Raw genomic sequence first — 20,519 nt, 5'->3', positions numbered from 1 at the left:
TCTCCCGAATGCGAGACACAAATTGAGTCAATCCTTGGCTTGCTATTTGTATTTTCCGCGTAAACCCTTCTCGGGGGTGACTTGCAATGGAGGAAGCATGCGACGCACTGGTGCTGCTTAGTGTTGCTGCTAACGCTGCGCTAACGGCATTCCGCGGCCGCTATCTGATTTTTTTCTGCATTGCGCAGGATTGAGGCGTTCAGCTTTAAGCGAGCAGCTTCACTATGATCGTTTTTCTTCATCAGCAGAACAGGCATGAACACTTCATTCATTCAGTACGATGAAAAGCAGCACTCCTTAGCTTTGTGCAAACTATCCGCACGTTTGGGATGCACATGGCAGTGACAGGAAGCAAGGCCCACCCTCGGAGATGGCAAACGTCCAGTGGAGAATCGGGACGCCGTGGCCAATTGTTCCCCTTGAATCTAGCCCTGAAACCCGGCATTGACGGGGCGCGGAGGAATCGAAGCGAGCTTCTCTTCCTATCCAGCAAATCATGAGTGCTCAATATCAATAGCGTTCCCACCAAGGATCCATGACGTAAAAAGGATCGAGTGGACCCAGGTGTCACCAGCAAGGAACAAGCAAGTCAACCCCCGGATCCAGACCTTTCATAATACCCATTGTGGTCTTGCCGGAAGACAGATTGGGTTCATCCGCCCCCAGGAGGGTTCCACTACTCGTTGATGAGGATTGTCGGCTTTTCCTCATCCTTTCGCGACGGCTCTGCAATCCTGCATTAGTCTTTTGACACCCCTGTTCCTGCAGGAAGATTCGGCAGACAAAACCCCTTCCATGTCCTACCCACGAAATGTCTAAAGAACTTTCGTGTCCGCTCCCGTCGACATCTTTCGCCTTCATGTAGCGGCCCTGTGTCTGCCATGGCGTCGACCAGCACACCTGACCTGACGCCCGAGTTCCTGGCACAGGACCGACGCCCTGAGGCGAGGATCGGAATTGGAGTCGTGACGGCACTATCTGGAGCGGTTGTGTTGATTCGAGTCTATGCGCGATGGTTCATGATTCGCAGCTTTGGCTGGGATGATGGACTCATCTGCATTGCGATGGTAGGATACTATATTGCCGCTTTGCGCACAGAAACTGACATTCACTTGTTGTATGTAACAGTTGTTAAACATCGTCGTCATGGCCCTCACAACCCAAGTCCTCCGCTACGGCGCCGGCCTGCACGTCTGGGCCCTCGATACCGCCGAAACCCCACTGCTGTACAAATGGCTCGTCTCTGCGCAGCTGGTATACATGATTGCATTGTGGGTATGTCGATTGTCGGGACTGGCCTTCTACCGTCGATTGAACCCGATGCCCCAATTCCAACTGTACCTCCGAATCTCGTTTGCCTTCGTCACAGCCGTCATGCTCGCCCAGGTCCTCATCATCGCCCTGCAATGTGTCCCGCTCGCTACGCTCTGGGGCGGTGCTACCGGAAAGTGTCTGGGATCAAAGACGGTGTTTATTTCCACTGCCGCGATGACGATTATCTGCGACTCGCTTATCCTGCTACTACCGGTGAAGATTGTGCTCTCGATCAAGGCGAATGCAACGCGCAAGGTTGCGTTGAGTGTGGTGTTGTGTTTTGGTGTTTTGTACGTTCACATCCTCTATTCACTTTCCTCGGTGGATACTTAACTAACCCTTGATCTCTCAATCCAGTGCCGTGATGTGAGTGCCACAGTTCCAGATACAACTGATAACCCCCAACTAATAGACTCAGGACCTCCGTCGCCCGCATCATCTCCATGATCCCCGCCATTCAGAAAACCGACGCAACGTGGTACTTCTCCGTCGTGATGGTCTGGTCGGATACCGAAGTCAGCACGGCCATCTTCGCCCTGTCGTTGCCGGCATTGAAGGGCCTAGTCGGTGCTGTTGCGGGCAGTACCCGGAAAGGAACAGATCAGACACCAGGGAGTAATGGCGGACCGGATCTGCATTTGCAGAATGTGCCTGCTAGTGGCGGCCACCATCTGTATGAGGGCCCGGATAGTTATCCCAATGAGGCGCGGGCGAGTATTGGGGATAATGCGAGTCAGGAGGCGTTGTGGGTGGATACGAATGCCGGGATTCATGTCAAGAATAGTGTCAGGGTTAGTGTGAGTGATCGATAGGTATTGTTACACGGCCTGTGGGGAGGAGGGATGTTATGCTTTTCATATGTGCTTTACGATGGATATTGCAGCCATTCATATATGAATCATCATGGATTCTATCTACTATGTTCTCTTCTAAAATACCCTGCAATATAGCTGGTCTATCCAAACACATCAATTACACTCCGCGGCTCGCAAAACTTTCCAATTGGAACATATTCCACCTCCTCGAATCCCATCGACTTGGGTCCGCCCAGCTCCATTCCCCTCGGCGTATCTGTCCATCTTGGCGACGCCGCAACAGCCAACACCACCACCTTAAGCCCATACTTGAATTCCGGTGTGCCGAGCCCAGCCCCAGACTCTGCATCCAGCACAACAATCAGATCTGGCACAGCGGCCAGGATCTTCTTCTCGCCATCTTCCAGCACTGCCTCGACGTAGGCATTCTCATTCTTGAACGGAATGTTCAGCGTCGCTTTGCGTCCATCACTCAACCGCCCATCCACTTCCAACACACCGTAAGAATGTCCCGTCTTCAGCACCCTCGACACACTAACCACCTTGCCCTCACCCAGAATGGCACCACTTTCCGGCCCGCCCGCCGCTTCAACAATCCGCATTGCCTTATCCGCAATGTTCTTCTCCAGAGTCACAGCCCGTCCAATCCACCACGCCAGAGAAACCGTATTCCGAATGGCCTGCTGTCGCACCCGTTCCGCTCGATGAGGCGGACCCGCACTCCCAGCGCGGCACCCCATTTCAACAACCGCCGCACGCATCGCCTTATCCACCAATCGATCTGTGCGCGATCTCGTCATCGTCATGCACGTACCATCGCCACTAGCGATCACCGCCGGGACGAGCGCCTCTCCCCTCGGTGTACCATACACATTTGGTGTAACCTGCCACATGGTGGGATACGCACGACCCATGTAATCTGCATCTAGACAGGGGACGCCGTAATGTGCGGCGACACCGAGATTAACCATGCCGTTGCCACCACCAATTTCAAGGGCTAGAAAAGCAGACACGGGGTCACTGCCGGTTACCCGCATTAGTTCTTCGTGGGCTTGTAGGCATTCGCTGTTCTCGAGTCGCTCCATGCTTACTTCCGGACTGCCCATACAGCCGGTCCAGCCGACGAGGCTGCCGTCGGGTAGGGAGTCCGGGGATACGATACGGACGGTACCTGGGTGGTCTTGAAGGTAGGCTTTGATTTTCAGGTAGTCCTGGTAGGGATCGCCGCCACCGCCGCAGCCGAGGATTTTGCAGCCGCGGGTGATGAAGTCTAGGTCGGTGGGGGAGATGATCCATTGGTTATTTTGGATGTGAGGGCAGTAGGAGTCGAGATCAGGTTGGGGGGCTGCTAAATCGAGCGTATGAAGTGGAGGAGTGATAGTGTCTGTATCAGGAACTTCTTCGTCTGGGACAGGAATGGTTTGGTCTGCAGATGATGTCGATACAATATCTAGCTCCCCCACGGCCCGCACCACAATGCGCGCCTTGGCCTCGACATACTGAATGGGTAGCATGGTCACTTCTGCGATCTGCACTGTATCCGGCCGGGCACCATTGCCGAGTGCCTTGTCAATCGCCATTTGGGAGACAGCCTCCTGTGCCTCTTTGACTGTGCAGTTCGAGGTATCAACGACCGTATCCATCACCCCAGAGACACGTGAGATAGCAGCACCGACTGCATTGGCAACTTCCCCGCCCTTGACGGTCTGCACTCGTCGAACACCAAGCAGGGGCTCATGGGTGCGAATGATAGGTGCACCGCCGCCGACGATGAGTACGTCCACGTCGTCTTTATGAATTTTGGTACGGTCGACAAGCTCCTCGATCTTGCGGCGCATGAGTGATTGTGCCTGATTGACCATGGGGATAGTTATATCCGTCAAGGTGGAAACATCACCCATCCCTCCCAGCGAGTTCATCTCCGTGATGCCATTGACAGCAGATGCCACAGCGATATCGGTCGCAGTGAGGTACTCTCCGCCGAATAGTCGGGCTTTCTCCAATAGTTCGTGGGCTACACTATCCGGACCCACAGAGCAATCATCCTGTCCGATGCTGCGGACAATACTCCCTCCTCCTAGTCCGATGCTTTCCACGGCTGGAAGGGCAAAGTTGGTGCGCACGCCCCCGACCAGACTGGTTACTGAGCTCATCTGTGGCAGGCCATTAGGTAGGAGTAAGCCGCTGTCGGAGGTCGTTCCGCCAATGTCTATGACCACCAAGGGCTCTGTGCGCGTTGCCTGTTCTTTCTGCGGCTGCACAGCTTCTGTAGCCGCGCGCCAGAGAAACTCCCCACCGCGGATAGAGTTAGTTGGGCCTGAATTGAACGTCCGGATGGGAAGATGAACTGCCTCAGCCGCACTGAGAACGCTGCCGTCATTCTGTGTCAGATACAGAGTATACGGAACATCCGCGAAGATAGCCTCCATGGCCTTTTGAAAGCCATAGATCGTTCGTTCGGCCAGTGGACGCAGGGTGGCGTTGAGGATAGCCGCGTTCTCTCTAGCCAGGAAGCCCAAACCGGACACCTCGTGTGAGAGTGTAATCCGCGCTTTGTATGAAGGACCAGCATGCTTTTCCATTGATCGCAGGAGAGCCTCTTTTGCCCTCATATCCTGGCGATGATCCAATGGCGCATACATACCAGCGATCACGACGTTTTTGACCCCATCACTGACCAACTGCGCCGCTACGCTCTCAAGCTCCGTCTCATCTAGCGGGCTAATCTCCTCCCCAGAGATCTGGTATCCCCCATGGCAGAAGTAGGGCCGCGATGCTTCGATACGCGCACGCAGATCGAGAGGAAAGTCGACAAAGGGAGGGATGTTGCGTCCGAATCCCTCATCTGGACCTCCACATAGTCGAATTACAGCGACGCGACGTAGAGATGGTGAGCGCTGGACCACAGCATTGACAAAGTGGGTAGTCCCGATAATGACGCAACTGATGGACGAAAGGGGCACTTTTGCTGCCGCAATAACGGCCTGAACGGCAGTGGTGATGCCGGTGGTGACATCTGAAGTAGTGGGTGCTTTGTGCGAGGCAACGATGGCGACAGGATCGAGACGGATGAGGACGGCGTCGGTGTTGGTTCCTGGAGGTGAAGTGTCAGTGGAGTAGTTAAAGTAAAAGTGGGTGGTGGTGTTAGAGACGAACCGCCTACATCCACTCCCAGGCGGTAGCGAGGTTCGATGATACTGCCCATGGCGGTGGAATCATGGGCACTGATTCAATCAAGGGTGTCGATCTCTATATAGATTCAGTAACGCAGGGTCCATTGGAGAACCCCTCACGAGATGTCGTGCTGATAAGCCGTCCCCCCTCATCAGAAGCCAATCGTTGTGGTGCGATATCGGCCAGACTGCTCGAGACGGGCCTCGTCCCGAAGCCACGACGTATCTCGATCAATTGGCCAATCACCTTCGCCTCTACACTTATACAATTGCTGGACGTGCAGAATTGGTGGCAGTAGAAGTATCACATTATCGGGGTATTGTAGTAAGAACAGAAACAAACTCCGTGCCACACCAGGCCTTGATCCATCGATCAGAAAAACATCAGAAGGTTAAATACATCAGAAAAATAACAATCTACGATGAGAAATGCGGCGCGTTGATGAACAATCCCATCAGGATTCCACCCAACGTGCCCGCGATGGGAATCGTCATGATCCACGCCAGCAGCAGCAGCCCGACTCGTTGGAAGTTGACGGCCTTGAGCGTGCCATTGCACAGTCCCACGCCGACGGTAGCGCCCGTGATGCACATGGATGTCGACACCGGCAGCGAGTACTGTGAGAAGACGAGCACGGTAATCGCAGCTCCCATTTCCATCGAACAACCGCGACTCGGCGAGTGGTAGGTGATCTTGTTGCCCATGACTATACCTCATTAGTACACATTACAATCCACATTGTGAGATCGACTTACCCTTCATGATGTTGTAGCCGTACGTAATCAAGCCGATCGAGATACATCCTGACAGCACCGCCAACTGCCATATGGGCACCGGTGCCTTGGCCGCCGCCGCGTTGCCCGTCGACCAGGCCGAGTAGATGACAGCCCAAGGACCGACCGAGTTACCAATGTCGTTGGCACCATGAGCAAAGGAGGCAGTGCAGGCGGTCAACACCTGGATGAACGAGTAGGTGTGTTCGACTTCGTTGGGATACTTGGCGGCGTGGCTGTACACGCGCTGCATGCGCTTGCCTTCGGGGGTGCCCGCAATACCAGACTGAGCGGCGTGGATATCATAGTGCAGGCCGTAGAGAAGTCCGCAGACAATCATCGCGGGAATGCGCTTTGCCAGAATCACCATATTATGGACCTCATACAGCTGACCGGCTCCCATAGGGTTGTCGCGGAGTGTACGCATCGCCCAGCCCAGGGGTCCACGCTTCTTGAGCAGCCGCTCCCGCAGCCGACGGTCGGATTGTTCCATGAGTTCCTTGTAGGTCAGTTGCTGAGTTTCTCCCGCCACCATGCGCTTCTCGCCTTCTTCACTGCGGGACTGGATTGACTCGACTCCAGCCTGGGTGGACCGCTTGACATCATCGCCGCGGAGAGTATCCGGGGAGCCTAGCGTGAGGTCTTCGGAGCTTCCCTGCACGACGGCGTAGTCCGGAACCTTGGCCTGTTCGCCATGAGTGACAACGGGGCGGGTCAGCAGCATGGGGCCCATGATGAACATCCACCATTTCACACTGTGATCCTTTCTGATGACGCGGGCGTAAACAAAGGGAACAAAGAAGATGGCAGAGAGAAGCATGACGCCACCACCGGTGCCCATGGTGACCGCCGCAATGTACCAACTAGGCTTCTTGGACAGACCCAGACTAGGAGAACCCTTGTAGACGATGGACAGGGTGCAGATCGTGGCGGCGATGAGGAAGAAGAAGGGGGAACTGTAGACAGCCCAGGGGATGGGGTTCTTGCGGATGAGCACGACCAACTTGATGAGCATGAAGATGATAGCCGCGAAACCTCCCGAGATGACGGGGGCCATTCCCAGCCCGGCGAAGATGGCACCTAAGCCCTTGCCATCATTCCAACCCCACTGCACGTGAGAGGCACCCACGGTAGCCACACCCACGCCGGCGACGGCAGAGATCAGGGAGTAAGTCGAGGAGACATGGGCGGAGTGGCGCGTACACCACATCACCCAAGTGGATGCGGCAGCCAAGGCACAGGTGAAGGCTAGCATCTGCACGCCCGCGTTGCCCTGGAAGGCGGAGTTGGGAATGATGCCGTTCTTGATGGTGTCAGCGGTACGAGCTCCGACACAGATGGCGCCCAACATCTCGAAGACGGTGCCGAAGACCATGGCCTGACGATAAGAGACGGAGCGGGAGGAGACACTGGTTGCCCAGGAGTTGGCCACATCGTCTAAATTCAGACACAGAGGCCATGTCAGTAAAGGTTCATCCAATCCGGATAAGCACATGACTTTGGTGTCACCACTCACTTGCACCGTTGTTGTAGGCATCCAACATGGCAAACAAGGTGCCGATGGCGAAGACATAGTCGTACTCGTGGAGGACCGCCATGATGACTTGTCCTGTCTTTGGCTGCGAATCCTGCCAAAGGAGAAGGGAGGAGGATGAGGAGGAAAGAGATGGAGGGAAGGATGGAGAGAAGGAATCTGACGGACAGCCTCATGAACCTTTCCCTGCGGTGCAGCTCACTTTATGTGACCAGCGGAGGCCATTAGACCGGGCAGGACATTCACTCTACTGAGGGCCACGTGCCCCGGGAGAGTTTACGGGTGGAGGATGGAGGATGGAGGCAATGTAGTCCTCCTCCATGTCAGGGAGCTGAGGTCGGACACGTTCCTGCTTGGAGGCCGATGATTCGAAGAACCAGGGCGGAAAGCTGACCTCGACGGGACTGTCCAGGGTGTCGGGGAATACACGGATTACAGAGGGTATGACAGGGCCAGACTCGGAAATTCGCGCAGAGCTCGTAGCTTTCACAGCAAAGCCACTGGAGCAGGATCAGGTACTACCAGCAAGATACTGACTTTCGGGATACCACTACCAGAGTATTACAAGATTACCGCCACCAGTCGCACAGGATGGCCCTGCTGGGCATGGCTGGGCGGTGGCTTGGCATCCGTACTGCCTGCTTTCGTTTAAGCAGATATGATGGAAGTATATTGGTAGATTCCTAGATATACTCGCAGTGAAGTCTGGGCGGACCCGAAGAGGCGTGTCTTGGCAGGCTGGGCGGAACGGGCACGTCTCCACTAATCCTATCAGTGCACACAGCGGGCCCACGTGGGGATGCTGCTGCAGCTTCATTCGCAGAATCTTCCCCCGGCCGGACTTCCAGAAACACCATCCCAGCAACACTGCCCGCGCGGTGACTGGCACGGTGTCACGGCCCAGAGCTGGCCAGTACTCTTGGCACGCCAAGGTAATCTTCCGATGCCGTCGTGGAACACGACATTATTCTCCCATCACCAACGGGTACCAAACTTTAATAGGTTGCCTCCTGCGAACCATTATTATTAATACCCACGACTAGATAGCACGAGTCACCATGAGGTTCAACTCTATTGTCCCATTAACCATTAATTACACGGGGAGATGCAGCGAATTTCCCTGCTCCCCTTTCTATCACTTGGAAAAAGTACAAAGTACATCGTTTAGTTCACCGGAATGTTCCGATCCAGATAGCCACTCCACGTGGCCAGGCTGCGTCTCCACGGCGTGTTGGACGACAGCTGCACGTCCTCGATCGCACTGGCATACTTGATCAGCGTCGCCTCCGAGTAGGCCGTGCCCATCAGTGCCAGTCCGTAGGGCATGTGCGAGTCCTTGTTGATGCCTGCGGGGAGCGTCACCACCGGGTAGCCCGCCTGCGCGGCAATCTCGATGGAGGGGGCAAAGTCCGGAGGCACCAGCAGCGCCGTGAGGTTACGACCCTGGTAGCGCAGAGCAGCATCAATACCTTCCTCCCGACTGGTGCGGTGGCAGTACTCCAGGGCCTGCCAGTAGGTCTCGTTCATCTCGCCCTTGGTGGCCAGCGACGCCAAGAATCCGTCTTGGCCCGAGGCAAACGCCGGGTTCACACCGGGAACACCACCCTCACTGCCGGCATTGTCGATGTTGTACTGCACAATATCCTCCAGCGACCGCATGTTGGTGTTGTTCAGCTCCGCCAGGTAGTCCCGGATGTTGTTGTAGAAGTCCACCTTGACGTACGAGTACTCGGACTGGTTGGGGTAGCCGCGCGTGGTGCCGTAGTCCCAGTTCCAGCCGGACGGGTCGACAATCTCCTTGTAGTGCGGCAGCTCGGTGCCGTTGATGATGGTGGCACCCGCCGCCTCGATCAGCGCCAACAGCTCCATCAGCTGAGCGTTCTGGGCGGCGTCGTTGTACTGCCAGAAAGACAACCAGGGGAGACCGAAGACGGCGCCCTTGAGGGCCGTCTGGTTGGTCAGGAACTGGGCGTAACCGCCGGCCGGGGTCTTGCCCTGCTGGGCATAGGTCTCGTTGTCACGAGGGTCAATGCCGTAGATGGCATCCAGAGCGTAAGCCGCATCGCGCACCGTCTTGCCAAAAGTGCCGACCGTGTCCTGGTGCAGGGACTCGGGGATCACACCGGCACGGGAGGTCAGACCGACGGTGGGCTTGATGCCGACGACGTTCGAGCGCTCAGCCGGGTTGATCACTGGTACTCTATATTAGCATGACATCTTTGATTTCTTTCGATCTACCAAACTTACCACTACCATCAGTCTCGGTACCCAGAGCAAAGGGCACCTGGTTGCTGGTGACGGCCACACCGGAACCGGAACTACTGCCACCGGGGTTGACGGTGAAGTTGTAGGGGTTGCGGCACTGGCCACCACGGCCCGAGTAGCCTTCGGAGTAGTCGTTGGAGCGCATGTCAGCCCACTCACTGAGCGTGGCCTTGCCCAGGAGGACAGCACCCGCCTCGCGCAGGCGATGGACGACGTAAGAATCGCGAGGGACGACGGAGCCGACGAGGGCCCAGCTGCCCGCGGTGGTCTCCATCTTGTCCTTACTGGCGATGTTGTCCTTGACCAGGAAGGGGATGCCGTGGAGGGGACCGCGCACGGTACCCTGCTTGCGTTCGGCATCCAACGCCTCGGCGATCGCCATGGCGTCGGGGTTTAACTGCAGCACGGCACTGACACACTGAATGAGCTAAACACATCTTTGTAAAAAGAATAGGGGGGGGTTACTTACTTGGTGTAGGGCTGGACCTGGTAGATGCGCTCGAGGTAGCACTGCAGCAGCTGGGAGCCGGTGAAGCGACCGGCCTTCAGCTGAGCCTGAATGTCATCGATGCTGGCCTCCTCGAGGGTGAAGCCATGGCAGTCCCGCATGGGGAAGAGATCGGAGCCATTGACGCCCAACTTGGGGAAGTCATAGGGGAACGGTTGGGTATCAATCTGCTGGGCCACGAGGGAGTCATTGAGGGTGATGGCGTTGGCCACAGCGGCCAACCCGGTGGTGAGGAGCCAAGAGGCAAAGGAAGGCATGGCCGATCGTCAGTTCTTTTTCTTTTCTCGATTCCCTGCAGATCGCTGCCACGTGGAAAAAGAGATTTAGTAGGGAAGATGAGACAGGGGAGGGAAAAGAAAAGCAAAGTAGATGAGTTGTGGTTGGTTAAAAGGGTTGGCGCGAACAGGCACCAACGGCGACCGGCATCATGCAAGGGACTGACTGTAGGGACGGGACGGTTTCTGATCTAGTGCCGACAAGGGAAGGGGGGGCAAACTAAGAATGCGACTATTGAGGAGAGAGATGGAGAAAGAGTCCGACTGGCAGGGATCATTGGATCGCAGCGAAAGTTGGTAGATTAATTGGTTGCGTAAAAGGTGCCAAAGTCTGGATGGTGTGGGGAATAATACCATCATGAACAAACCGAAAGGGAAAGTTCATCGGCAAACCCATAGAAGGGTGGACGGACCGGCCGCCACAACCTTCCGTGACAGTTCTGACACACACCTGTGGCTTTGAATAGAGACTGTCCTACTATTCCTAGTAGGTAATGTTCACGAGAGAGAGGTAGAGAATCAAGGAAGGAGATATCGAAATTGATCTTTTTTTCAATTCAGTCGAGTAATAAGCTTTTCAGGGCAAGACATGCCTAGACAGGCGACTGTGTCAGACGAGCAAGAAAAGAAAGTGCCAAGGGTGGATCTTCAGATAGGCGAGCACCGACCCGCCCGGCCTGTCCCATCCGGTGCTCCCGATATATATTGCTCCTTCCCTGTTACGCATGCATTTTCTCTCAGTTTGGCTATAGTAAAGTACTGACAGGCTGTTTTGCTGCGGGTACGGCATCGCTTTTCCCACGGGGTCCCTCTTCTTGCTGAAAAATTGGATAGGAGTAGAAATGAGTACCGAGTGGCAGTTCGGTCAATCTTTTTCAGCTTCACCCTCTGAGCTATACTACTAGTATTATCATATGATTGCCATTAGGTAACGTGCGTTTATTCTTCAATATCCTTAGCAATTGTTTGCAATTGACTTTGTTAGGCTTCCTCAGCCTAGAACCAGCCCAATCATCTTAAATTTATCCCCCGGTCGGAAACAGCTCGAAATTGGACTAAGAGTAGTATAGTATAGTAGTAGTAGTAGTAGTAGTAGTAGTAAGTCATCGAGATCCCGCAACGGCCTTTGATCGGTACCGATGGCCCGATCCAATTTCGCCCTGCCAATACTTTTTCTCTCCAAAGTCTAATTCGGAAAAAGAATAGAATTCGATTGTTATAGGTTGCAAGTAGTTCCTTGGTCTTGTCTTCATGCCCACACAAAATTTTTTAATATGGAACACCAACATCCCTCATAATTATCAATCACTTCCCCCCCCATGTTCCCCCTTTTTTCCTGTCCAGGTTGAGAGACCTTATTGTCGGTCGTCTCTCTCTCACCTGCTGCCCCGGATGAGCCATCACGACCATGTCTGAGATCCCCGCCGACATCCAAACTGCTGAGGCGGAGGGTCGCATCCCGGACGGTATCACCGCCGACTATCTGGCCCAGTCGCGCGATCGGCCCACCAAGATCGCCATTATCTTCGTCGCCGCTCTGACCTTTGTGATCGTCGTCGCCCGTTGCTACGCTCGTCTCTTCCTCGTCAAGAAGTTCGGCTGGGACGATGCTTTGGCCGTCTTCACTCTGGTATGTTAATACCTGCCCCTATGCCCTAATTACCTCCCGCAGCCATAGTAGATAGAGGGGCTGACTCGGCACCGCATAGGCCATTTACATCGCCATTGTCGCCCTATGCATCATTCTGATCGACATGGGCAGTGGTCGACATATCGAATACATTCAATATGTCCTCACGCTGCCCCGCGTCAACGAGACCGAACGCTACGACTTTGTCATGCACATCCTCTACACCACCGCCTTGTTCGTCTGTCGCCTGTCCGGTCTGGCCTTTTACCAGCGTCTGGCCTCGCGACACCCCAAGATCTCTCTGGCCATTAAGCTCTCCGCCGGGTTCTTGCTGGCCGCCTTTCTCGCCCAGTTCTTCCTCCTGTTGTTCCACTGCCTGCCCGTCACGGGACTCTGGCCCTACGCCTGGCAGCCACAGATCGACGATTACAACTGCATCACGTGGGGAGATGTGTATGTCACCAATTCGGCCCTATCCCTGGTCTGCGACATCATGATGTTGGCCCTGCCCTCCATGTTGATCTACATGCTGCAAGTGTCGCCAAAGCGCAAGCTGCAGCTGTCTTTGATCATGTTTCCCGGTGTTTTGTGAGTCCATGCCATCTTCTATATACCTTCCAGTGTCTTATCTAATGTAAACCCCTCTGCTAGGGTTCTTGTCATTTCCTGCGTTCGCCTGTGGCTGGTCATCGTCGGCCAGTGGTCCTCCGACGGCAGTTGGGCCTACGACCCCATGCTGGCCATCGAAACCTCCGAAGTCGGCGGCACCCTGATCGCCCTCTCCATCCCCGCCATGAAATCCTTATTCGGTTCGTGGTTTTCGCACCTGAAGGCATACTCTTCGCGAGCGGGAGGGACCAGCGGCAAGCCCAGTGGCGGACAACGGGCATACGGACGCAGCTGGGAAACCGGCGTGAAACTCAGTAGTCTCAGGACGCGCGCGGCAGCAGACGACGCATACAAGGTGAACATTGGCGTGGGAGGGGACCCCAATCTGCCGAGCGAGGGGACGAAACATTCGCGGAACGATGGGTCGTCGGAGGATCTGCTGATGGACGTCAGCTTCTCACCGGAGGAACGACAATTGGCCTTCAAAAACGGGATCCGCCTGACGGAGGAAGTATCGATATCCTCGTCGCGGGTGTCGAGGTTACCGCATTTATCGCGGTAGGCAACCAGCAAAAGAAAAGGCAAAGTAAAAAGCAATATTATAATAGATGTATTATTATCTTAATCAGTGTATCTCTCCATAGTGCAAGTGGGGTCGCGCGGGGGCCTTTCCCCAGATCGACATGTCTAGGGTCTCATGATCGCCTTGGGAGAGGTAGATGGTGATGAGAAACACGGAATACTGTAGTATTACCCGTAAGGCGCTGAATTTGATTTTCATCCGTTGGGCATGTTATTGTTGTTCTCAACAGTGATGGGAATGGAGAAGGGTCCTCCGACCGGTAATGCCCACCGCCTCAGGCAGTATGCAAGATGGACGCCTGAGGCAAGGATCATGGGCAGGTCAACGGAGTATCATTCTCCGATAATATCACGTGACTACTATACAAAATATACGCTGGGACGGGGTACTGCGAATCATTCCATATGTTTTTGTACAATCCGAACACGTATATAATGGGGCTTTTATCATGTTTATAATCCAATAAATAATAAGTGTGGTTGAAGTGGCAGTGAACCAACCATCACTACCCCTGCTCTCTGGCAGTATGTGATGGCGGATATATATCTCCGCAAGTACTGCCGGTTAGCAACCTTTATCCAGGATCAAGAAACTGATGGCTACTTACTGTCATCCCAGGATCATGTATATACAGAGTACTAATAACAGATAAAACCATTACAATTCTAGTAATTCTGGATTACACTACACCAGTTACTAAAGTGTATATCCTGACAAGCGACATTCCACCAGCCGCACTACGCACCCTTGCGGGTTATGATTCTGCGGACTTACTTCCACGCAACATCTTCCTGGGTGGTCATGTTCATACTGTAAAGTTCGGGAGACTAATAAGTTAGTTCGGGATCCAAAAGTGTCAAGTAAGTTGGAAATCCCTAGCAATTTCTTCCCAAGCTTCTGGGAACAGCAGGGCCCACTACAATTGACTTACTTAGAACAGTCATGGCTGCCTCTCGTAGCAATGTGCAGATAATGCCTCATCAAACAGTGGCTGTTATATATCCAAGCAGCTGGTCTAGACTGCCTGGGATTGAGGGAAATACCTCATTCAATGACAGACATTCCAGGATGGAATGACCGACCTGACATGACATCTGCATATTACACAGGCTATGTGACCACTGTCGTGTAAAGAAAGAATACTACCTACCATTCTGCACTCTGAATATTACCCCCACGATACCACCGTGCTGGTGACCCGAAATCACACGAATCAACATCCAATCCCAAGTCATGAGGGCTTTTCCTGTCCTCCCTTTGTGATAAGGTGACAAGTAGTAGTACTTAGCTACATCATGTCCTCCCCACGTCCTTGCTGGTGACTGCAGGCATGCAGTCGTCTGAGGTGTTACCGTGATAGGTAAAAGAATCCCGGCAGATGCAGCCAGCGATAGTGGACTGGAACGCGCTATCTCACTCGGTTCCTGCGGGCGATGCAAGTATCCGGGCGCCGATAGAGTGATGACACCCGAAAACAGGAACTGGTCATCTCCGCTGCAGGGGTTGATGGCGTCAAGGTTGATCCTGATGGTTACTGGGGGTGTGAAGGATCGATAGGGAAAGATCTGGAAAAGAGAGAGAGGAGGGGAGAGAGGGGGAGAGAAGCTGTGAGAGAAAGGGAAACAAACAGCGCAAAAGGGACCCGCAATCACATGTCGAAGGATTTGACCTCAAAAAGAAAATCGGGTTAGTGCGGCCCGCCAGAAGTGCCCCGTGCAGCCAATGGCATTGTCTATAATAATATCGGTTGTCTCGATCGGGACTAACCGCTCCCCGTCTCGAGCTGACGGAGGAGACATTATTCAGTTGCTGGTGCGGAGTCAATCCCCGGTCGGTCGCCAAAAAGAGAGGGGAAAGCTATTCTGATTTCTGAGGGGGAAGAATCGGGAGGGTTCAGTTCCGTCAGGTACAGCTTATCCATGCACGCTGATGCAGCTTACCGCACACGCACACACACAAAAGATGCATAGACAAAATAAACAAAATAAAAATTGTCATATTTAAAATCTGAGGAATTAGTGTAATTGTAACCACTCGGAATCTCCAAATACGAGGGCCAGCCGGGTACACATGCAGGCTGTCCGAGTCTCACGATTGGTGGGCAACCAGCGAGATTTCCCGCTGGCTAGAAGTGAATTTCCTTTCTCAAATTTTCGTACACCGCAGAACCAAGGAATTTCTCTCTGCTATCCAAGGCATCATAATGAGATCGATATTGTCTTTCCGAACATCGGCCTATCGATTGATGTAATTGTCTGGAATAATCTCTATCGAGCAGCCAGAAAGAGCGAACGTTGAGACCCCCACTAAACCTCTTTGGGCTGCTCGTGATTTGCATGTGATCGAGCCTCTGATGGTACACGCTCACTTGCTACTTATCCTCCTTGAGCCCCCACTGTCTCGTCCACACTAAGTCCTCAACAGCTGCCAGATATGGCTGGATTCTTACGCTTCCTGGGAAGCTTTCCAATCCGCCACCCTTCGTGTCCAGCGGCGGGTTGCTGTTTGCTTTGTTTCCTAGGCGAAGGCCATGGAAGCTGGCCGGTGAGTTGCCCTGTTCGTTCGTTCCTATATCTTCCCACCTGTCCCCTCATTCCTCCTCGCAGTTTTCTTCTCTTTCCAGCTCTCACCGCAGAATTGACCCATCTGACACCTCATTTCTTTCGTTTTGTCTCTTAAGCTCTGCCCTCGCGACTTAAAACACCCCCCTTAGTCCTCCTTAATTACCTGCCGTCGACCGGTGGTCGCACACTTCCTCGTCCTCGTATACTCTCTTCCCCTCCTCCTCCGTCTTCCACTCCACGCGACCCCCACATCCACACACAATGACCATCATTGATGTCACCAAAGACCTATCGGCCCTGTTTTTCAAGCAGGTGCAGGCCACTCCCGATGCGCTGGCGCTGGAAGACGACAAGACCACATATACCTACGCGGAATTAGACCGGGCGGTCGATGCCCTGACTCGGCGGCTGCATCACTACCGGGTCGGACGGGATACCCTGGTGGGAGTTTTGCTCCCACGCAGCAGTGACTATGTCATTGCCTGTCTGGCTGCTCTCCGCGCCGGCGGAGCCTTTCTGGTGCTCGAGCTGGCCTACCCACCCGAGCTGCTGGACGATGTGATCCGCGACGGGAACCCCGCCGTCATCATCACCTGCAGGGCCGAAGTCGGCAAGATCAAGGCCGATGTCCCCCTCATCTCCTTGGATGAACCAGCCACGGAGACGAACGGGGTTTCCGATTTGCCTCCCCCGCCCGCAGATGACGATCTGGATCGTCTGGCCTTCGTTTCCTATTCGTCCGGAACCACGGGCAAGCCCAAGGGAATTGCCAACCCCCACAGAGCCCCGGTTCTCTCCTATAACCTACGATTTGGCGTGCAGGATCTGACTCCCAACGATCGGGTTGCTTGTAATGTCTTCTTCATCTGGGAGATCTTGCGTCCCCTGTTGCGGGGAGCGGCCGTTGTCGCGGTGCCGGACGACATCAGCTACGACCCCGCCGCCCTCGTGGACCTCCTCGCGGCGAAGCGCATCACAGAAACCCTCATGACCCCTACTCTCCTCGCTACCATCCTCGCCCGTCATCCACACATCGGCTCGCGCCTGCCGCATCTCCGCACACTGTGGTTCAACGGTGAGGTGGTGACCACCGATCTCGCCCGTCGCGCCAGCCAAGCCCTGCCCAACACCCGCCTCCTCAATTGCTACAGTGCCTGTGAAACACACGAGATCGCCTGCGGAGATATTCGGGAGATGCTCGACGAGAAAGCGCTGTACTGTCCGGTTGGGCCCCCGATTGACCCCAAGAACACCCACATTCTGGACGATAACCGGCAACCGGTGGAGAACGGGGTGAGCGGGGAGCTCTATGTGGCTGGTCCACTTTTGGCTCGCGGGTACCTCAACCTTCCCGAGACCACCGCCAAAGCCTTCACGGAGAACCCCTTCGATTCAACTCCGGGGTCCCGTCTGTACCGGACGGGCGACCTCGCCCGCCGGTTGCCTTCGGGCCTTCTCGAAATCACCGGTCGCGTGGGATCCATGATCAAGCTGCGCGGCTACTCGGTCGTGCCCGCCAAGGTGGAGTATGAGATCACCAAGAATCTCGCGGTTCGCCATTGTGCCGTGGTGGCCCATGGCGAGGGTCTGGAGCGACAGTTGGTGGCATACATTGTCCGCGACAAGGACCACGCCCCCGACCGCCCCGTGGTGGAAATAAACGAGGCGGGCAATAGCCCGGGCGCGCGTCGCACCCTCACCCAGGTCCTGGCACATTACATGATCCCATCTCTCTGGGTGGAGCTGGAGGAGCTCCCCACACACGATGTGACGGGCAAGGTTGATCTCAAACGCCTGCCTCCCCCACGCACCGCCGACCACGTCAACGGGAATGGAAAGCCCGTGGAGAAGGATTCGATCGGCATTGACCAAGTGGCTGCCATTTGGGCGGTCGCCCTCAAAACCGCGCGCAATCTGTTGAAGCCCAGCGATGATTTCTTCGATCTGGGTGGACACTCCCTGTCGTTGGCGGACCTCTCCTCGCGCTTGTCCCGACACTTTGGCTTCCGCGTTCCGATCGCCCGGCTGGCGGAAAACGCCACTCTGGCGGGCCATCTCCAGACCGTTCGTGACATTCGCGACGGCCATACCGCCGCGGTCCAGGCCGATCTCCCCGCGGTTCTGCGGGCCGACGCCACTCTCGACGATGATATCCGACCGTCCAAAGCGTCCATCCGCTCGGTCACCGACGCAGACACGGTGCTCCTGACGGGAGTGACGGGATTCCTTGGCGCCTTCCTCCTGCACGATCTACTCGAGAGCACCTCCGCGCATATCATCTGCTTGGTCCGATTCACGGACCCGGCGGATGATGACCAGCCCGGTGGTGTGGCCAGAATTCGCCGAAACCTCTTGGATCTGGGACTGTGGCGGGACTCCATCATGGAGCGCGTTGAGATCTTGCCCGGAAACCTGTCGCGGACCCGCTTCGGCCTCTCCCCAGAAGCCTTCGACGAGCTCGCCGCCCGCGTGCAGGTTATCGTTCATGCCGCGGCCACCGTCAACTTGGTCTACCCTTATGCGGCCCTTCGCGGGCCCAATGTCGGCGGTACGCGAGAAGTCCTCCGCTTGGCATGCAAGGGTGGTGCGACCGTGCAATATGTGTCCACCAATGGCGTGCTCCCACCGTCCGGAGAAAAGGGCTGGCCGGAAGACGCCATGCTCCCGGTGGACGACGTTCCTGACAAGCTGCTGGATGGATACGGCCAAACCAAGTGGGTGGCTGAGCAGCTGGTGCTCGAAGCGGGTCGTCGCGGACTGCCCGTGAAGATCCACCGCGCCGGAACCATCAGCGGCCATAGCCAGACGGGTGCCGCTAATGCCTGGGATCTGTTGTCAGCCTTGTTCGTTGAATCAATTAAGCTCGGCTACGCGCCTGAAGTGGAAGGCTGGCGAGCAGAGATGACTCCCGTGGACTTTGTCAGCAAGGCTATTGTGCATCTGGCCAGCCAGACGCACGCTGAGCAAACCGTGTTCCACCTCGGCGATCCGAACCCGGTCGATACACGGGCAGTCTTTGCATCTCTGAATGAGCTGGGCTACTCGACCAAGTCCCTGGCATGGGATGATTGGGTATCACTGTGGAATGAGAAGCGCAGTGCGGTCAAGGGTGGAGACGGTGGTTTCACCGTTGATATCCTCCGCAGTGGCATGCCCACGGTGGAATTCCTCCGGGGCATCGTCGTGCTGGACAATGCGGCCACTCGTCCTTTCCGGGCGGTCGTGGAACGGCCCAAGGTCGACCGGGCTCTGCTGGAGACCTACACGCGGCACTGGTTCGCTCGAGGCTGGCTGCCGCGGCCGCCGCTTCGCCAGCAAGGTCTCAACGGGACCGCGAAGCCTGCCATCAAGGGTCCGCTTAGCGGAAAGGTGGCCGTCGTGACGGGTGCCTCTTCTGGCATTGGAGCTGCAGTTGCGGCTGCTCTGGGTCGAGAGGGTTGCCATGTGGCTCTTGCTGCTCGGCGCCTCGACGCACTTGAATCACTCAAGGGCCGCATCACGGCCCACGGTGGCAAGGTCATTGCCCGGAAGACCGACGTCACGAGCAAGGAGCAGGTGGACGCCCTTTTCCAAGCGGCCAACGACGAACTTGGCCCTGTGGACATTATCGTATCGTGTGCCGGAGTGATGTACTTTACCATGATGGCCAACGTGCAGACTGAAGAGTGGGAGCGTACGGTCGACGTGAACTGCAAGGGTCTTCTCCACTGCCTCTCGGCAAGTGTGCCCGGCATGCTTTCGCGGGGTGGTGGTCACATTGTCGCGATCTCCTCCGATGCTGGACGCAAGGTATTCCCCGGCCTGGGTGTCTACTCGGCCAGTAAGTTCTTCGTTGAGGCGACGCTGCAGTCGCTCCGCTTGGAGACAGCAGGTATGGGCCTGCGTGTGACCAGTGTGCAGCCGGGCAATACGGCGACGGACCTTTTGGGCATGTCTACGGATGCCGAGGCCGTCAAGAAATATGGCGAACCGTCCGGTGCACAGATCCTCGAGCCGGACAATGTGGCGGATTCCATTATATACGCGCTGCGCCAGCCGGCCCATGTCTCTGTCAATGAAGTGCTGATCGAGCCGCGGGACGAGCCGATCTAGAGGAGTGAGCATTGAATATTTAGAAGTGATGGAGCCCTATGTCGGCTCCCGTTGACTGATTTAGACCTTTGTTATTTTCCATAGACATAGACACTGTCCCTATGGACATCGCTATAATCTCCATGAATGAAATGTATTTTCGGTATGATTTAGTTACTGATTTTATGTAACACAGGACATCTTAACCATGAGACATATAGCAGTTGAGTATGATTTAAGTCTCGCTGGCCGTACATAGATCATTTGAGTGGATGAGTTGAGCAGGTGACAGTCCTAACACTGTTATTAATTGTTGATCTAATGAAGGAAACGTATTCTTCTACCGGAAACGGGGTATATATGTTAGAACAAGGCAATAATTAAGCTATCAATTACTGTCGAAG

General features: G+C 55.2%; 7 protein-coding genes across 7 annotated transcripts; 3 read left to right on the top strand and 4 right to left on the bottom strand.

The window, feature by feature from the left end:
• Window positions 1-500: 500 nt before the first annotated feature.
• On the top strand, window positions 501-2,154 carry BO87DRAFT_345288 (uncharacterized protein). The gene is made up of 4 exons (XM_025620854.1): window positions 501-1,067; window positions 1,129-1,604; window positions 1,672-1,680; window positions 1,733-2,154. Exons 1-4 carry the CDS (start codon window positions 882-884, stop codon window positions 2,124-2,126), a joined length of 1,065 nt encoding a protein of 354 aa, XP_025474633.1. The 5' UTR covers window positions 501-881; the 3' UTR covers window positions 2,127-2,154.
• A 115-nt stretch (window positions 2,155-2,269) lies between these two features.
• On the bottom strand, window positions 2,270-5,334 carry BO87DRAFT_369574 (hydantoinase/oxoprolinase; the record flags this gene model as incomplete). The annotated part of the gene is made up of 2 exons (XM_025621989.1): window positions 2,270-5,223; window positions 5,286-5,334. The coding sequence occupies 2 exons, from the start codon at window positions 5,332-5,334 to the stop codon at window positions 2,270-2,272; spliced, it is 3,003 nt and encodes a 1,000-aa protein (XP_025474632.1).
• A 266-nt stretch (window positions 5,335-5,600) lies between these two features.
• Window positions 5,601-7,765, bottom strand: BO87DRAFT_369570 (sodium/phosphate symporter). The gene is made up of 3 exons (XM_025621988.1): window positions 7,593-7,765; window positions 6,059-7,513; window positions 5,601-6,009 (listed from the first exon to the last, which is right to left on the bottom strand). Exons 1-3 carry the CDS (start codon window positions 7,672-7,674, stop codon window positions 5,720-5,722), a joined length of 1,827 nt encoding a protein of 608 aa, XP_025474631.1. The 5' UTR covers window positions 7,675-7,765; the 3' UTR covers window positions 5,601-5,719.
• Window positions 7,766-7,857: 92 nt separating this feature from the next.
• BO87DRAFT_430819 (uncharacterized protein) lies at window positions 7,858-8,218 on the bottom strand (the record flags this gene model as incomplete). Its single annotated transcript, XM_025627562.1, has 2 exons — window positions 7,858-8,110; window positions 8,184-8,218. The coding sequence occupies 2 exons, from the start codon at window positions 8,216-8,218 to the stop codon at window positions 7,858-7,860; spliced, it is 288 nt and encodes a 95-aa protein (XP_025474630.1).
• A 489-nt stretch (window positions 8,219-8,707) lies between these two features.
• BO87DRAFT_196947 (amidase family protein) lies at window positions 8,708-10,724 on the bottom strand. The gene is made up of 3 exons (XM_025618513.1): window positions 10,345-10,724; window positions 9,858-10,285; window positions 8,708-9,802 (listed from the first exon to the last, which is right to left on the bottom strand). The coding sequence occupies exons 1-3, from the start codon at window positions 10,638-10,640 to the stop codon at window positions 8,775-8,777; spliced, it is 1,752 nt and encodes a 583-aa protein (XP_025474629.1). The 5' UTR covers window positions 10,641-10,724; the 3' UTR covers window positions 8,708-8,774.
• A 1,209-nt stretch (window positions 10,725-11,933) lies between these two features.
• On the top strand, window positions 11,934-13,459 carry BO87DRAFT_419856 (uncharacterized protein; the record flags this gene model as incomplete). Its single annotated transcript, XM_025626972.1, has 3 exons — window positions 11,934-12,288; window positions 12,368-12,876; window positions 12,940-13,459. Exons 1-3 carry the CDS (start codon window positions 12,067-12,069, stop codon window positions 13,457-13,459), a joined length of 1,251 nt encoding a protein of 416 aa, XP_025474628.1. The 5' UTR covers window positions 11,934-12,066.
• Window positions 13,460-15,916: 2,457 nt separating this feature from the next.
• Window positions 15,917-20,288, top strand: BO87DRAFT_380789 (non-ribosomal peptide synthetase). The gene has a single exon (XM_025624374.1). The coding sequence runs from the start codon at window positions 16,306-16,308 to the stop codon at window positions 20,134-20,136; it is 3,831 nt and encodes a 1,276-aa protein (XP_025474627.1). The 5' UTR covers window positions 15,917-16,305; the 3' UTR covers window positions 20,137-20,288.
• Window positions 20,289-20,519: the final 231 nt, after the last annotated feature.

Source organism: Aspergillus neoniger (genome assembly GCF_003184625.1).
Source record: "Aspergillus neoniger CBS 115656 unplaced genomic scaffold BO87scaffold_53, whole genome shotgun sequence".
NCBI classification, from domain to species: domain Eukaryota; kingdom Fungi; phylum Ascomycota; class Eurotiomycetes; order Eurotiales; family Aspergillaceae; genus Aspergillus; species Aspergillus neoniger.
This window is presented reverse-complemented; position numbering and strand designations above follow the sequence as displayed.

What these genes read in the sequence shown, in the direction of transcription:
- BO87DRAFT_196947 (XM_025618513.1), bottom strand. Translation starts at nt 10,640, where the DNA reads ATGCCTTCCTTTGCCTCTTGGCTCCTCACCACCGGGTTGGCCGCTGTG. An exon ending in CAGGTCCAGCCCTACACCAA is followed by an intron (nt 10,286 to 10,344) that starts GTAAGTAACCCC and finishes TCAGTGTGTCAG; the next exon opens with TGCCGTGCTGCAGTTAAACC. An exon ending in TACCGAGACTGATGGTAGTG is followed by an intron (nt 9,803 to 9,857) that starts GTAAGTTTGGTA and finishes ATAGAGTACCAG; the next exon opens with TGATCAACCCGGCTGAGCGC.
- BO87DRAFT_380789 (XM_025624374.1), top strand. Translation starts at nt 16,306, where the DNA reads ATGACCATCATTGATGTCACCAAAGACCTATCGGCCCTGTTTTTCAAG.
- BO87DRAFT_369570 (XM_025621988.1), bottom strand. Translation starts at nt 7,674, where the DNA reads ATGGCGGTCCTCCACGAGTACGACTATGTCTTCGCCATCGGCACCTTG. An exon ending in TGCCTACAACAACGGTGCAA is followed by an intron (nt 7,514 to 7,592) that starts GTGAGTGGTGAC and finishes GTCTGAATTTAG; the next exon opens with ACGATGTGGCCAACTCCTGG. An exon ending in CGGCTACAACATCATGAAGG is followed by an intron (nt 6,010 to 6,058) that starts GTAAGTCGATCT and finishes AATGAGGTATAG; the next exon opens with TCATGGGCAACAAGATCACC.
- BO87DRAFT_345288 (XM_025620854.1), top strand. Translation starts at nt 882, where the DNA reads ATGGCGTCGACCAGCACACCTGACCTGACGCCCGAGTTCCTGGCACAG. An exon ending in GACTCATCTGCATTGCGATG is followed by an intron (nt 1,068 to 1,128) that starts GTAGGATACTAT and finishes TGTATGTAACAG; the next exon opens with TTGTTAAACATCGTCGTCAT.